Source organism: Arvicola amphibius, chromosome 3 (genome assembly GCF_903992535.2).
Source record: "Arvicola amphibius chromosome 3, mArvAmp1.2, whole genome shotgun sequence".
NCBI classification, from domain to species: domain Eukaryota; kingdom Metazoa; phylum Chordata; class Mammalia; order Rodentia; family Cricetidae; genus Arvicola; species Arvicola amphibius.
The window spans coordinates 55,947,310-55,965,111 of NC_052049.1; the positions used below are offsets into that span (position 1 = coordinate 55,947,310).

Here is a 17,802-nt window from a genome sequence, read left to right on the forward strand (position 1 = left end):
ACGTGCACTGTGGGCATGTGTATATACTGTGAGTATGTGTGTGTGCTATGGGTGCATGTGTGTGCTGTTGGCAGGTGCACTGTGCTGTGGATGTGTGTTACTATGAGTGTGTGTGTGTGTTGTAGGCTTGTGTGTGGGCATTGTGCTGTGGATGTGTGTTACTATGAGTGTGTGTGTGTGTATGTGTTGTAGGCATGTGTGTGGGCACTGTGCTGTGGATGTGTGTTACTATGAGTGTGTGTGTGTGTGTGTGTGTGTGTTGTGGGCATGTATGTGGGTATTGTGCTGTGGCATGCAAAGGTCAGACACAATTTGAAGGGATCACTTCTCATTCCACCTTTACCTGAGTTCTGGGAGGTCAAACTCAGGTTTCTGGACTCACAGTGCAAGTGCCTTTATCTGCTGAGCCATTTTGCTGGCCAGTCTTTAATTTTTATCTTTTAAGCAATTTTTTCAAATCCCCTCTTAATTAGTAAGTTATTGTTTCTAATACCCACAAACACAAGATCCAAACTTTTAAAATTCTTTCCAGTTTTGTCTGCTTAGTTATATAGAGCTTCTCAGGGGACATTTGTCGTATTTGGGCATGCTGCCTTGGCTCAGTGTTCTTTCTTTTCTTCTTTTTTTCAGGCTGGCCTTGAACTCACAGAGATCCACCGGCCTCTGCCTCCCCAGTGCTGGGATTAAAGGCATGAGCCACCACCACCAGCCCGTTGTTCTTTACTAATGAAAGTATCCCTGTGTGAGGAGAAACCACTTGGGGACAGAGAGATGGTGTTTGTTTCCAGAGAAGTCTTTTTTTTTTCTTTCTCACTGATCACATTAATACTTAGCACACAACACAGAGTCAACTAATTCTTAGGTATTAAGCAAGAAAACTAGCAGTTCATTAAGCAAGTTACTAGCATTGGACGATATAAAAATTAGTATTTAATTCATCATTGTAATTCTATTTAAAATATTAAAAAAGGAATTTATAAGTGATAAAGTCCTTGTCCCTATAGAATCTTGTTTATGTTTGTTTGGCATAAAAGGTTATAGTTTATTAATGCAAATTTTAGGAAGACGGTCCTATAGCAATTAAGTCATTCCAAGTTTATGTTCAGAACAATCTCTAAGTACCAGAATACACTCCTCAAATATGACCTTAACGGTTCACAGCTAACTAAGGAGAGCTCAGGAAAGGCAGCTCCAACACAGATGGTTGTAATACAATCACACAGGGCCTCTTGCTTTGGAAACAGACATTGTGAATACCATTTCTCACAGAAGTAACTTAGTACCTGTTATAAATCAATGATTTTCCAGAATACATCTCAGTTTCCAAACACCTCCTCCAAGTGTTCCTAGATCTCGTACGGCAGGCAGACCCCAGGGCAGTGGCAGGGCTGCACTGTATAATGTGAGGGTCAGAAATCTTAGTCTAAACTCGTCTACAGCTCAGGTAATCTTACTTTTTTGTGGTGGAGGAATTTTATATTAACACACAAATGTAGCTGGAATGAGAAGCACAGTTGTCCGCAGTGACTTTCTCTACTTACTGATCTACAGCAGACTCTGAGGGGGTCATTTCAGTGTTAGCTAATTTTAGTTCTCATCTGAAATATATTTGACTCTCAGAGAACTACTTTAATTTCTTATGACCTAGGAAGTATTTAGATGTTATTTAAAATTATGTAAGGAATTTTATCAAAATATTAATTTTAGATACTCAAATTATTGAAGGAGGAAAAATGTAGACACATCATTTTTCTACATGTATTAATTTCCTTCTAATTACTTTCCTACCATTTTGATAACAAGAATAATGACTACACACGCCAACACTATCCAACGAAGGCTTGAAAGACCAAGTTAACATACAAATACCGTGTTCTTATACCATGTGTAGCCACTTCTCACGTATCTACTGCCACAGTGCTGTAGACACTTTCCAGATGTTATAACTTTCCGAAAGATCCCCCTCTCCATGTAGCATCAGAACGTGGTTAAACTGCTTATCATATTTTCCTTTCCTAAACATTACACATATTCATATTTTAATCGCTGAATGAATATGTCTGAACTTCTACTTTCAAATTTTTGTTGAAGAACAATATTCATAAAGCTCACTTAGTAACCTTAGCATTCCGTGTGGAATTAAACAGAGATAAAAACAGAGAAGCATGTTACTCACCTTGGAAATACTGTCCATATCTCCTGAGCCTGAAGCAAAGGTGAAAAGATAACCTTCATTAGGTGAGAGAGCACTCACAAATGGAAATCCCGAAGGGAGTGAGCTACCACATCACCACTACCGCTTCTATTTCCCATCATCTGGATCCTAGCAGCAGGAGTGGAGCCACGGCTGTAGACCCCATGGAGACCGCTAGAGACATCATCTACATGTACAGATCTTTTAATGAAAATGATGTTGTAAATCTGATAGTTTAAAATGAAATTTCTAAGACTATCTAACAATATTCTGAACCATATTTTACTACAATATCCAAAAGTATTATTATTAATACTAAAATAGCATTCAATATACAAAATAAAAACATATCTTTAAGATATATTAAATTTTAATTTTGACTTTTGAGAGGCATAGGCGATGGGATTATATACTGACTAGCAATAATCATAACTGTCACAATATCAGCTTTATTTTGAACTATTTTATTCTCCACAATTAATCTTAGTGTAAAATATTATAACATTTTAATAGCAGCATTTACTGAACAGCAAAACTAAAAGCTTAGCATGACTCTCTTGTGATAAAAAGGTACACATTGTGACACATGGATGCACACACGCTGCATTGTTACATGTGAATATGTAGACTAATGTCCAGTACAGAAAGCAAGGCACTAGGTGTCAGCCACTGTGACGCTCGTCTGAAAGCTGATTCTAGCAGCGCTATAACCAAAGCCTTCTAACTATGATCAAATTCTCCAACTTGACAGATTGAGAGTGGCTTTTTTTTCTTTCAGAAAGGGTTTATCTGTGTGTAGCTTTGGTTGTCCTGGAACTCACTCTGTAGACCAGGCTGGACTTGAACTCACAGAGATCCACCTGCTGCTGTCCTGCTGGACAGCCTCTCAAATGCTGGAATTAAAGGTGTATGCCACCACTGCCTGGCTGATTGAGAGTATTTTTGTGAATCACTGAAAAATCAAATTCTACAGTAGTCCTGTCAAATTGAACACCGTGTGATGATGTGCACGTTTCTTCAAGATGTCCGCTATGGTAGCCAGTAATGTGTGTGCCTGGTGTATACCTGGTAAGCGGCAGTGTGCCTGAGGACTTGAATATTACATTCTCTCTACTTTTAAGTTAAGTAATTACACATGACTATTGGCTGCAATAATCCGATACTTCATGTCAACCAAAATAAAATGAACCAGAACTTTGAAATGTACAAAAAATAAATATGGGTCCTTAAAAGCACAAAAGTCTATCAGTGATGGCAAATAATTTTGGAATCAATTAACACAGACTTTCAGAGAATCAAAGACCATACTTCTGATCCTGAGCATGGGGAATGAAGTCCTCTAAGCAGGGCAGTATAAGCACGGTTTGTCCAACGTAAGTGAAAGGCTCCTTCATAAGCCCTGGCACCACTGTCAGCCTTTGGACTATCTCATGACCACAAGCCATTGCGTCTACACCTTCTGACCATGACACAGTGTGCTCAGAGGTCCAGTCGGCTTTGCTTTACTTTCCTCTAGGTCTCATCATTGTATTTTATTCACCTTACTTGGCATCATCTGCTAAAAAAGCGTCATACGTGAAGCGTGCTATTAACTACTGCTGTACTGCTCAGTTTTACCCTGAAGGCAGGTGCACAACACGGTCTCACAGGAAATCATTAATAATATCAGAGTATGGTTATTAATTTTATTTAAAATGAGGCAAACATTAAAATACAAAATAAAATTAAGGAATTATTACAGAAACCTGGGTTCACGGACTGGAGGCAAAAGTACCCGTGCAAAGGACAGAGGAGCCCTCTGGGTTAGGTAGCATGGCACATGCACAGCGGAACAGTCTCCTATGGCCATGAGACACTTATGCTGTCATAGACTGGCATCAATACTTGTGGGCAATCTGGAGAGAACCAACCTCATGCCCCTGATTTTCAAGTGCTCTCGAGTTCACACCCAATACAGTATAAATCACATGACCACTCAAACAAGTATCCGTACATGGAAGAGCTTTGTAGATCATAATATCCACAGTATGGAACTAATGTTTTATTTGAATTTATTCCATACATCTTATGGGAAAGCCTTACCTAAAGAGCCATTCATGTGATGGGACTCCATTCCTCCTAATCCACCCATGGGTCCATCTGACCCAGGACCCATTGGAAACTGTTTTAAAAAAATGAAGAAAGTGATTGTGATCATACGGAAATTCATTTTATTTAGCACTACTTATTTACATTAGAGACTGCCCTGATTTATTTCCAGGTGTAGAAACTTTTCAGGATACTTTCAAGGCTGCAGATTCTTTGTCTGTCCCACCTCTCTCATCTCTAAGTTCTGGATGTTCAGGCTAATCTTCCTTTCTGTCCATTTTTCTTTTCCTACGGAGACATGCCCAACTGGAATGCATGAACATCCCATGCAAATGAGAAGATCAGCCTTCTCTCCTTGATGGTGATGAAGTCCCTTTCATACCCCCCAGTTCTTTAGAAGCTGTTCAAGGGGATTCAAGTTGGAAAGGAAGAAATCAAACTTTCGTCATTTGTAGATGATATGATAGTATATATAAGTGACCCGCAAAACTCTACCAGGGAGCTCCTACAGCTGATAAATACTTTCAGTAATGTGGTATGATACAAGATCAACTCAAAAATCAGTAGCCCTCCTATACACAAACGATAAAGAAGCTGAGAAAGAAATCAGAGAAACATCACCTTTCACAATAGCCACAAATAACATAAAATATCTTGGGAAAAGACCTATTCTATCTAGTGAAAGACCTATTCAAAAAGAACTTTAAGTCTTTTAAGAAAGAAATTGAAGAAGATACCAGAAAAATGGAAAGATCTCCCATGCTCTTGGATAGGTGGGATCAACATAATAAAAATGGCAATCCCACCAAAAGCAATCTATAGATTCAATGCAATCCCCATCAAAATCCCAACACAATTCTTCACAGACCTTGAAAGGACAATCAGCAACTTCATATGGAAAAACTAAAAATCCAGGATAGCAAAAATAATCCTGTATAATAATAGACCTTCCGGAGACATCACCATTCCTAACATCAAGCTCTATTACAGAGCTACAGTAATGAAAACAGCCTGGTACTGGCATAAAAACAGAGAGGTTGACCAATGGAATCGAATCAAAGACCCGGATATTAATCCACACATCTATGAACACCTGATTTTTGACAAAGAAGCTAAAATTTTACAATGGAAAAAGAAAGCACCTTTAACAAATGGTGCTGGCATAACTGGATGTCAACAAGCAGAAGAATGTAAATAGATCCATATCTATCCCTATGTACAAAACTCAAATCCAAATGGACTAAAGACCTCAATATAAATCCGAGCACACTGAACTTGATAGGAGAGAAAGTGGGAAGTAGTCTTTAATGCATGGGCACAGGAGACAACTTCCTAAATATAACCCTGTAGTACAGACAGTGAGAGCAACAATAAATAAATGGGACCTCCTGAAACTGAGAAGTTTCTGCAAAGCAAAGGAAATCTGGCTCTAGAGAAATTCCCAGGAATCCATAAGGATGACCATAGCTAAGACCCTAAGCAATAAAGGAGAGGGGGCCTAAACTTGCCTTGCCCTGTGGTCAGACTGATGGATATTTTAAATATCACCATAGAACCTTCATCTAGCAACTGATGGAAACAGAGGCAGAGACCCGTATCAGAGCACTGGACTGAGCTCCCAAAGTCCATTTCAAGAGTGGGAGGAATGAGAATATGAGTAAAGAGGTCAAGAACATAATGGGTACACCCACCGAAACAGTCTACCTAAGCTAATGGGAGCTCACCAACTCCAGCCAGACTGGGAAGGAACAAGCATAGGATCAAATTAATTCCTCTGAATGTGGTTGCCAGTTGCTTGGTTGGGGCAGACTGAGGGGCCACTGGCAGTAGAACCAGAATTTATCCCTACTGCTTGTACTGGCTTTCTGGGAACCTATTCTCTTTGGATGGATACCTTGCTCAGCCCAAAGCAATGTGTCTCACCCTCTCTGAGGAGTGGATGGGGGTGGGGTGGGAGAGTATGTGGAGGGAATGGGAGGAGGGGAGGGAATGGGAACTGGGATTGGTATGTATAATGAAAAAAAGATAGTTTGTTTTCTTTAAAAAATTAATAAAAAGGAAGCTGCTGATGCTATTGGCTCATTATGAAGAATATTTCTGATGAATCACGATGCCAGTGTCAACACTGTCTTAGTAGGTGAGAGATCACTGAATGGGGACAGAGGATGACTTCCTCCTGCAGGTTAAACACATTCAGCTACTTAGGGATGCACTGCTAACTGTTCTCAGTCACCTGTGCTGTGCCAGCTTACTTCAGACTGCAGCAGCTGGGCTCACATTTGTAAAGCAGCAGGATGGCTTCTTTTCAAGTAGAATCTTAGCAGTAGCTGTGAACCGATGTGCTGGGGCAGAGCAATGAGGGGAGGTCACGGTCAGTGCCCTTCACCTCCCCAAGCCTCTAGAATGCTTCTGTGCTGACTGAAGGCAGGTATGGTCATCTTATGCTTGGAGGCAAGTACCTACCGAAGGCAGCATTTTCTTCTAAATGTTCTCAAGCTCAATTCATACTCCAATCCACATGGACTGGACATTGATTACAGTGTGTGTGGTCAGAGTGCTGAATCACACTAGCCTTCAGGACCAGAGCAGATTAAACAAGGCAGGAAGGGGAGGGCACAGGGAAAAGAAAAGGAAGGAAAGAAGACAGGCAGGCAGGCAGGCTGGGTGGCTCGTGGGGGAAACTATTCAGACAAGCCTAAATGCCACCAGCTCATGTACCTTCCCAGGAGAAAAAGGTTGCTGCTAAAAACACACAGACAGGTAGGTAGGAAGGATGGTCAAGGCACTTTGCCACCCAAAATCTGAGCTCAATCCCCAGAATTCACATAGTGGATGGAGGGAAAGCTGTACTTCAAGTTGCCCTCTGACCTCTGCATGTGTGCCAAAGCACACATAACCAGCACGAGTGCACGCATGCACACAGTAAGAGAACGCAATGAAATAAAAGCACGATTGGTCGTTTAGAAAGAAGTTGTGATGCATGCACACAATTGGAACGTCAGAGAGTGACTGGATGGAATATTCTTACTCGGCTTTTAACAAGAGCACAGTTAAGAGCTGTGCTGGGAAGTTAGAATGGAAGCCCAAGAGTCTGTGATGTGCACGCTACTCTTCCCTGCCTCTGCAGCTTTAAAAGGTACTTAATGCTTTAGAAGACTCCAAGACTACAGGCATTTAGGTTTTAATTAGTTTGATACGCAATAAATATATTTGCTGACTTTTTTCAATTTTAGCTACCCTATGTACTTATATATAAGCATAACATATTTATATCTAAATTTATTTGGAATATTACTATATTATAACCCAAATTTAAAATCCATACTTACATTAGGTCTGTTAGGCCCAGGAGGTACTGCGTTCATTAAAGTATACATATTGTCTCCAGAATTTGTTGAATCTGGAACAAAACATAACTTAATTAATATTTCTACCAAAGCCATTACAAAACAACCAAAAATGACCTTGGCATACATAGAACTTTCCAGCAAGATACACAGCAGACATAGTCATTCCCAATGCTTGGAAATATTTCCGGGCAGTCATTTTCTGACCCAAACTGTGCTGTTCTAAAGTCATAAGTCAGGAACATGAAGAGAGGTGTAAACACCTCAGTAATTCAGGTCAACTGAACATTAAGAATTTCAAAAAAATTACAGTATATCTGACTCCATAAGCAATGATATCAGACAATTTTAAAAATTCAAATTAAGTAGCTTTTCAATTTTCAGGATTTTCTTAGAATTCCAAAGGGAAAAATCTGAATTTTAGGATGAAACTGGTAGAATATACTGACTTAATTTCAAACATGAGATTACAGCAGGACTAGTAAAGAAACCATCTTGCTTGAAGAAAAAGCCAGATACTTCTATTGATTTGTTTTTCCTTTCCAGAGGTGGTCTTGTCTTATGGCTGTGTCTGGCCTTGAATTCACAGCAATCCTCCTGTCTCAGTTTCCCAAGGACTGAATTACCACCCATGACTTTCAGTAACTTTTTGATGACTTTCTTCTGTTCTTTTAGTAAAATAACTGCAACATTTACTCTATAAGTGTACGCACGTGTCTACACTACTCTAGAACTTATACTTCATGCCTACTGGCTAATTTTAATTCAATCTCCACACATATTTTATGAAGTAAAGCCCAGAGTGAAAGTCAATTATTTTACATTGAGGAAATTAGTTATAAAATAGTTTTTTATTTTATTAAAATTACCAAGTTTACTTACATGTATTATAATAGATCCTTATTTTAAAAAGGATTAAGTGTTTGAAAAAATGAGTTTTGTATTGATTCAAGAGAGAGGGTAAAATAACACGCTTTCTTATTATGGTAATGACCACAGAGAGATATAATTACTTCTGCCACGTGTGTGTCTACTTACTAGACATTAATTAGCCTGTGATTTTTGTGTGTAGCATTTAGAGTAAGCACAGTATTATTCATTTGTCATTTATCAACAGTGATATAAAAATCTCAGCACTAGATTTTCCTTTTTTTTTTTTTTGAGACCAGGTCTCACTGTGTACCTGTGGCTGTCCTTGAACTCATTATGTAGACCAGGCTGGCCTTGAACTCAGAGATCCACCTGCCTCTGTCTCCCAAGTGCTGGGATTAAAGTTGTGTGCCATCAAGAGCAGATTACTTCTAAATAAATACCTCATAATAGTGAATAGACCAGAATGCATCCCCTCAGGCTGGCCTTTGTTTTTAAATAGTAAGTGAGAGCCCAACCTATTTTTGCAGCTATAATTTTTCATGTCTTCATCCATGAATACTTCCGTCACTTGAGGTTACTTACTCCTTCTTGTCCTCCACCAGCCTTGCCCATCTTCTATTTTCATTCTCTCCTGCCTAGCATCTTCTCACCAGCCCCACCTACAGGTGTTCTGGTCACTATCCAAGACCCACTTCAAATGCTATTTCTAGTGTAAGTTTCCCTGAGGTTTCTGAGTGCATGCATGCTCCCCAACCAATGCAGCGAGCCTTGTATCTCTCTTCTGCACATCCTGGCTATCAAGAGTTCATCAGAGAGAAATGGGCTATATTTTACTTAGCTTGTGTGCCTCAGACAACAAATTATATTTATTGCATTTATTGTCTAGAAAGTTCTATGATATTTCAGAAAATTTTGGATTTGTTTTTAAATATATGAAAACTTTAAATAAGTTTTATCTTTACTTTTGGTGAAAGAAAAATGGATTACATATTTTAAATATGCAAGAGATTAATTTATCACTTTTAGGACTAATTGAAAAGATAATTTCATCCAAATGAGAGAAAATCATCAAAAGGAATAAGGATGGCTTTCTGGGAAATGCCTGACTCCTTTTGATTCATGGAAGGGTCTTACACTGAAGTGAACCTATGGGCATGCGTCTTTGGGGCTGAGGACTCGGGCCCATTATTAAGGGATGCCTTTACAAAAGTATGCGAGCAAGGCCAGCAAGGCACCTGAAGACGCCGGTAGGCTACTCATCCCTTGATATGCTTAGTGTTGCTTGAAGGGAGGTTCTAGTCAATAGTGAAAAGAGTAAACTCATACGCCATCTCATAAACCACACATGAGCTTCACAATATGAGGCTGAAGCGCACGGAAGGCAATTAGTTCATAAATTTATCTTTGATGGATTCTGCTTCATTTTCAGTGTGGACACTTTGAAGATAGAGATAATGACAATTTTATGGAAAGAGAGAAATAGTAAATTTAAGCTAACATTTCATATTACCAAATTTGGTTTTAAATAAAATATACAAAATAAAAAATTATTTGCCAGCATTAATAATAATAATGAATTTTAAACTCCTGTATATTTTAGAACTAAATCTAAATATATTTGACTTCATGGTCAACCATACTAAAATTATTTTTAATTATAAACATTTCAAATGTATTTTATTACCAAGAAATACTGAAAACATTAGCTTATTTCTCTGCTTTTAAAATTTCTGGGACACATACATATGTATAAATATACATGTGTGCAATACACATACATACATACATACATACATACATACATACATGGTCAGGAGAGGTAACCCTACTGTTAAGAGCACATACCACTCCTGCAGAGGACCTGAGTTCAGTTCCCAACACAAATATCAAGGGGCTCCCAATCATCTGCAATTCCAGCACCAGGGGATCTGGGATCAATTCTTAAGAACCCTCTGATAGCCCTTGATACATGTTCCATAACTTTATGGATCTTTGATAATTTAAATTCCAATCACTAGTCTCTAAATATGTTTAATACTCTGTTAAAGTCTCAAGAGAAAAAAGGCTAATGCTACTTGAAATAATTATGTTGAATTGTTATGGAAATACTGAAGTATATCTTATTTTAGAAGATTAAAAAATCTCTCAGCAGTAGCCAGTAAATCTATTAACTCAAAAATTCCTATAGACATGTAGGGTAAACAATACTATAAGCACATCCATACTCAGTAACATGGTAGACAGGGGTGGGAGTCAGTTTGCCATTCTAACCCAATGGGTCTATGTCTTTAGTGTTCTACTCCTGGAGACTGTCTGAGTTGGGCTATGGATTCTTCTCAGTTTTAAGGGATTTGCAGGTAAGTTAAGTTATCTGCAATTCATATAAATCAACACATTGCCCATATTGTCTAAATCTATAATCCACACAAGAGGAATTTTCTAAATCTTTAAGGACTGAAGCTCTCTAAGATCTTGACTTCTTTTCGCCTGCTTCCTCCAGTCTTTAAACATGTTGAGACAATGAAAATTCCTAAGTCGATTTAAGAAAAAAATTTCTATATTCTATGGTTTTAACTTAGGAGTCAAATGCCCATGTATCTTGTTGGAATTACCATACCTGCTGGACTAGGCATGATGGGCGTTCCTGGTGGCCCTCCACCTCCTGGAGGACCCTAAATAATCACACAAGATTTCAGAAAAAATAAAGCATTTCATTAAACAATGTAAGGAAAAGCAGAAAAAGGTTATACTTATCCCTATAATAATCCAATTTTAAAATACAAAGCAAATATATTTCCTCTGTAATTTATTTTCTTTGATTCACAATCAACTCAATATTATGCAAAACATAATTTAGCTTAACTATGTTGAGACTGTTTTGACAAGTTTCCAAAAACAATAAGCCTGTAACACTGGTTTATTATTCATGACTTAATCACAACACCTATAATGAGGTTAAGAAGAAACCACTTAATAGGGCCTTTACAAATCAACAAAGTAGGAATAATTCACGTGTACTTTAATTGTTCGCTGTAATTTTCTGACAGTCTGTGTCACTGGCTTTTACTAAAACTACAAAGACATTCACAGAGAGTCTCTAAGAGACACTCACTTAGAGGTCCACACTCCAGACCCACTAATGCCGTTCCTTTTCTCTGTCGGCTTCGGCTGCGACACAGAGCTCAGTACACTATCGCTTCAGCGAGAAACGAGACACGGTCCTCACTGAGGCTGTGGCTACGGAGGCTGCAGCTCCACAACCCCTGACGAGGCAGGAGTGAGTCTGCCTTTAATTCTGACAACTAAACCAACAGGCTAGGCAATGAGCTTTAGAATTCTTCAGGTACCCTATGTATAGTGGTCAAATTAGCTGAAATCTTTATTCTGAGTGTGTACATACAGTCTACCAGTTACTTCAAATAATACCTGCACTTCCGACTAAGTAAACAACTAAAATGTCTTTTAAAATAAATGTATATAATCTCATAAACAACTTTTCAAGTCTACTAAGTGACTTTGAGAAAGAGAATCATTCTAATTCATTTATTTTGTTTCATACATATTGTGTCAGGAATTGGCTGTTTGGCTGGAGTGGCTCAGAGGGACCCCGAGCACTGAGACCAGGTCCAGGAGCGGCATGTCGTGTTTCTGTAAGGGCTCAGATGCTCACTGATCTTCTTGTGTACCTGTATTTACTGCATTGTAGTTGGCCATAACCTCTGAAAATTACTTTGGAAAAAGCTTCCTACTTTATCATTTTATACTTGCTTTTGTGTTAATATTTTCTCCTAAATTTTACAAAAAATTATCACTTCTGGAGGTCTTTAGATGAACCAGGATCATAAAAGAGTGAAGCCAAGGGTCATCTGTGACTTTAAGAGAGGTGGTCCAAAACCTGAAAGTTTTGGCTTTAAGTCTACAAAAATACTGAGAAATGTTAATATGTATTAGACTGTAACAATGAAATAGGTATTTTCAGTTTCTAGTAATAGAAAAAACCTAAAAGATCCTTCCAATTATTACTGCAGTCTGATCTACTTTGTGGTTGGGATAAAACGTCATGTTTTCTTAGCCTTTATGTGTGGTGAGCGGGCAGGGAGAAAGTGTGTACATTACTCTTATGCAGAACTGTGAATTCAAGTATAACGTTATATAACTGGGATGGCTCTCCTCATGATTGGATAGAGAGTATTGTAGTGGCTCCCAGAAACATATGCCAAAGTAAAGTGGAGTACTCAAGGCAATTCTAGCCAGACTGATAACTGTTTCACTAATGAACATCAACATATGTATTGAGGTTGGCAGATGAAACAACCCAAGATGTTCACTTCTTGGTCAATACACAGGGGCTCTTCCGAACATCTGGGCAACAGTTTCATTGCTCAAATAAAATGTAACATCAATTCTTATGAGCAAACAAACCCAAATGTACTTACTACATAATTTCCAGGAGATGCTGAGGAGTACGGTATCTGAAACATGAGCAGGACAGAAACAAATATTTTGATTCATGTGACTGAATGAGATTGAATTAAATAAATTGGCTTTTTTAAAATCAAGTTTAAAATGCATTCCAAAGTACAATAAAACATAAAAGAATTTGTATCTGTCTAAGTGCCAAAAAAATCAAAGCAATTGTAGCATTATATTGAACTCACAATAAAATATAGATTTTAGTCAAGAGGAATTCAAAATTATAGTTTCAAATTATATTGGCTTAGGTGAGTTGTATCCACTCTGCGGTACTAATGAGATAGTCTATAAATAGAAAGATGTATACTTGTACAGCTAAGACCAGGAAACCAGAAGGTTTCAGATTAGTAGCCTGTACATATAAAACTTCTAGTCTATGTACACTTTAAAAGACATTTGCTGCTACTTTCATGCAGTACATGTCATTTCTCACACTCCCTGCCTAATTAATGTTAAAACAATGCAATAAATTCAAAGGAATTGGCTGATAATCTGTGAGGAATCTGCTTTGTCTTCAGATGAAGCTCCCCGGAAGAGGCCGTTTTCCAGGCAGGAGGTACTAATTCATAAGGCCCTGATGAAGGAAGTGAACAATAAACACATACTTTAAAATAAACACCTAAGTGTGGGTGTTAATGGAAAAGTTAAACATTTTCTTTTTTAACAAGCCCACTAGCTCACTTGCATGATACGGCCCATGAGCTTTATTCTGAGGAAAGACAGCAATTTGTCTCCCTGGAAGGAGCTAGTCAGGGCCAGAATAGACCTGAGTGGTGAGGACGCTGATCCCTTTCTCTGATGCCCCTAAACCTGCCTAACAACACAAGAATATGAGGCCACAAATAAGGAACTCCATAAACCATAGTTTCCCCTTTAAAAGACTTGATGATTTTTAGAACTATTTAACAGTAAGCTATTTGAAAGGGCTTTCTCCTCACTGTTTGGGGTCCTTATTTTGTGTAAGCACAGAGCACAGGGCACCAAAGTCTCTACTCTGGTGTTTGCGGGGCTGACTGAGCCCACGGCTGCTGTGGTGCTCACCTACTAGTGAAAGGCATTACTTCCCCTGGGTACTAGGGCTCTCATAGCACTGACCCTGACCTCCATTCAGAAAGCTCATGACCTTGCTTTCTTATGCCCTTTTTAGGGCATGATCTGCCATCCAGACTTCTTAATACATTGCTTTAAATACAGACATTTGCCCCCTCTGAACTGTCAGCGTTCTCTTGGTTCCTAGACCACATCTCATCTCCCTGTCTTCAGCACCTGGTCAGTGTTTTCTTACTCTGATATTATCTAGCACAATAATCTAACCATCTTTTATCATCTTTATAATACATTCCTGAACTCTGCATTTTCTCTTTCCCTTCTGAGAGTTCAGCTCCTCTGTGCCAACATCTGGGCAACTCCTTTGCCTGACTTACACTCGTGCTTACAAAACTTACCCTGCATTCCTGCTGGATTTCTTTTTATTACACTTTCATGTTTTCTTAGTCAATTAGTCTTGGTCCGTTTACAACTAAACTAGTTCTGTATTCTCCTATACTCTGTAGTTTGTCTCTCAAGTATCTTAATTATTCTTCCAAAGCCTACCAAACTGGTTCCTACTTCTCTGATCATCTGCTAGTTAGCTTCTCTGTTTGACAAGAGATTTCCTGGAGGAAAACACAAAGCGAAAATCACAAATAAGCCACGCTCTGTGACATACTAGTTACATCTTCTATGCACTGCCCTAACAATCGTCACATTTTCTGGTTCAGCCTTTGCAGAAGCCCTGACATGTAAGTAATGAGCACGCAAACTTTGGGAGGAAGAAAGACTCTTGTTATCAATATTTCCATTTGTCAGATTTCAAGTTATCAAAGGGGTCCAGCACAGCTGATGAAATTTCTGAATGAAAAATAAATTCTGAAATCTGGCCTTCTTTCACTCTGGGAGCCGTTAAGGCATCCTCAGTAGACAGTTTGCCCTCTAACCATACATTAAACCATTACTTTCAGTTCAGCATGACATTGTTTACAAATTTAAAATTATAATTATTATGCTAGAGAGAAAAAGAAAACAAGAGCCTTCTGTTAGTTTTTAAGGACAGCACCTCCAACTAGGTCTTGACAATCCTTTCACATGGTGAAATAGAACTATCACTTTAAATACTTCACCTCATCTAGCTGCTAAATTCACTTTCATCTTTGTCAAGACAAGCTCTTTTATTTTAGTTTATATTAACTATTTCTACAATATATTCAGTCGTCTGATTATAATTCAGCCTTTGGGCTTTTATCTCTGGCACATAACTGAACCTGTGCTCTTGAAAGATGCCACCAGGATGGGATAACATAGCATGAAAGACACACACTACACTGAAAGAGACAGACACTGAGTGAGTATAGTGGGTTGGTTTCTGAGCTGGAAATCTGGGATGCACAGAAAGAAGGCAGGGAAAACAAGAATGATGAGAAGACCCAAAGGAACGAGAAGAAATGAGGCTGCCCAGTACATTCAGGGGATGTTACACCACTGTTTAATGGCTGCTACACAGTAGGATTTGCGGGCTGTATGGTAAATGATAAGGCACATGCTTGGACCAGGAACGAATGCATGCAATAGAAAGTAAAGGGTTTTCTAGACATTTTCAGTCAAGAGATGGCAAAGGGGGTTCTGGGGAACGCTGACCACAATACACAGAACTGGAGAACTGAGAATCATTTTATAAATTATTTGTAAGGACATAATGATAAATGGTGTCATAATTGTAGCTCCAGAGAATCCAATGTACTCTCATGAACTCCATAGGCGCCTGTATGCAGCTCTTACATATAGTCAGGAACACACACACACACACACACACACACGTATGCATGTGTGCACACAACAAAATATAATAAATATTTTAAAACATGTTAAAATGAAGACACAGTTGATAAGATCACAAAGCCAACGGGTCACAATCAGCTAGCTATAAAAAGTCGATTAAGAAAATTAAGGGTTAAATATGTTGCATGGCTAAACTAGAAGAGAATTCTGTATCTTATAACTCGTAATTGTTGCTGGTATAAATAAGGGCTATAGAGCAAAGGGAAGCAGAAAGAGAGGTACATTTTCTCAACTCTTAGAACCTAAATCAGAATTAAATCAAGGTTTTTAGAAGAAAGACTACTAAGGACTGGGGAGGGGGCTAGAAGAATAATGGAAATGGTAGGACAGAGGTTTGAAGGGCGGATAGATAGGACAAATGAACAAGCGCATGTGAGAACAGAGATTCCCATTAATCTGCACAATTAATGTGTTAATAACTATAATGAAAAGTAAAATAGTTTTCAGAACGAACAAGCCTTTGCTCTATTAAAAAGTCAGCCAAGAGAAAAGGAAAGAAAACATTTTAAAATGTCCATTCGGTGACCACCACAGTGGGGAAAGAAAAGGTTCAGGTAAGATTCACCAATAGACGCTAAAAATGGCTGCTGAGGATGAGGAAGAAAAAGAACATTTACCTCAGTTTCAAATATGGTTTTACATGGGTATTGATAGAGAAAAACAGTCATTTTCGTGTAACAGACACTGCACAGCATCAGCTTAGCCAAACAATCCAAATTAAGGTGACCAGAGGCAAGACAGGCCCACAGGAGCCTGCTGCAATGGTGTTCTGAGGAAAACACAAAGCTCCTCCCGCCAATCCTGGCAGGTGTCAGACAAAGCAAGCTACGGGGACATTCTGAACAACTGCTCCACAGTCAGCACAGCTGCGGCTGGCAGAGACAAACGTGAGCTGTGTGGGCTGTTCCAGAGGAAAAGCAACAGGTACAGGGCCAAAGAGTGGCATAAAGATATTATTTAGACAACTGGGAAAAGTCCAGTGAGATCTGTAGATTAAACCAGCATCAGTCAGGGTCAGGGCCATGCCCCTCAGCATGGTTTGGCAGGGGCACTTTCAAGAGAACCACTGAAATAGCTGGTGTGGACCTCAGGAGACTTACACAGAGCAGGGACGACTGCTCAGAGTGATCGTGAAGCAAAGCAGGGAGAACATCAGCATAAAGTGCATGGGAAGGCCTGGGCCTTCTCCTAGGCTGCCTGCGTGTCTGACGTGGCTTCATGATTATTATAAAAAGATAAAAAAAACAGAAAGCCCACTTTAATATGCTGTCCTGAGCAGGCAGACACAAACCAGCGACATCAGCTGAAAGGCTCTGTCATAGGAAATATGTACAGAGAGTCAATCAAAATAACCCAGATGAGTCATCACTCCACAGCAATCAATTGCGTTTGGGGAGCGAAGGCTCGCCATTGCCTCTCTCTCTGTTTCACACAAGTCCCCTCTTGTAGAAGGTCACCCACTGTCTGCAGTTTCTCCTTTTGCTCTTCACTCTCCATGAGAGGCATATTCTTTCCCTGTAAGCTTAGGAAGAAGACTTCCTTATCTTTCCGGGGAACCCCACATGCGCCCACTGCTTATCCGGTGCACGTCCTTTGAGTTAGGGGAGATATCTCTGTATATGGCACACACGAACAGAAGGAACTACCTTCAGTTTTTACTTGCCTAAACTGTACGGGTCAAATGCCCACTCCAGACTGGCCGTGGAGCAGTTTACTGTGCCCATTTCCAGTCCAGTTCCTGGTATTTCTTGGGGTCTAGGATGATCTAGATCCACTGGTCTGACTAGTATACCAATGCTCAGATGAATCCTGAAATTCAACAAAATATGGGATTTTTGTCTCACCTCTCCCTCTATTAAATTCACTTAACTTGGATAATATACTACCAGGTACAACACAGCTATTTCCCTATTACCTCCCCAAATGCCATGCATGGTGCTCAGTGGCTCTCAG

At 39.2% G+C, this 17,802-nt stretch overlaps 1 protein-coding gene across 4 annotated transcripts in view; it reads right to left on the reverse strand.

Annotated features, from left to right (window-relative positions):
• Ssbp2 (single stranded DNA binding protein 2) overlaps positions 1–17,802 on the reverse strand; it is a 251,742-nt gene that overhangs the window by 14,930 nt on the left and 219,010 nt on the right. For all 4 annotated transcript variants that reach the window (XM_038322334.2, XM_038322333.1, XM_038322332.2 and 1 more), the window contains 5 exons: positions 12,939–12,974; positions 11,120–11,174; positions 7,612–7,682; positions 4,277–4,355; positions 2,177–2,205 (listed from right to left, as the gene is read on the reverse strand). In XM_038322334.2, coding sequence (XP_038178262.1) covers positions 2,177–2,205; positions 4,277–4,355; positions 7,612–7,682; positions 11,120–11,174; positions 12,939–12,974 — 270 coding nt within the window. The remainder of the gene's footprint in view (positions 1–2,176; positions 2,206–4,276; positions 4,356–7,611; positions 7,683–11,119; positions 11,175–12,938; positions 12,975–17,802) is intronic.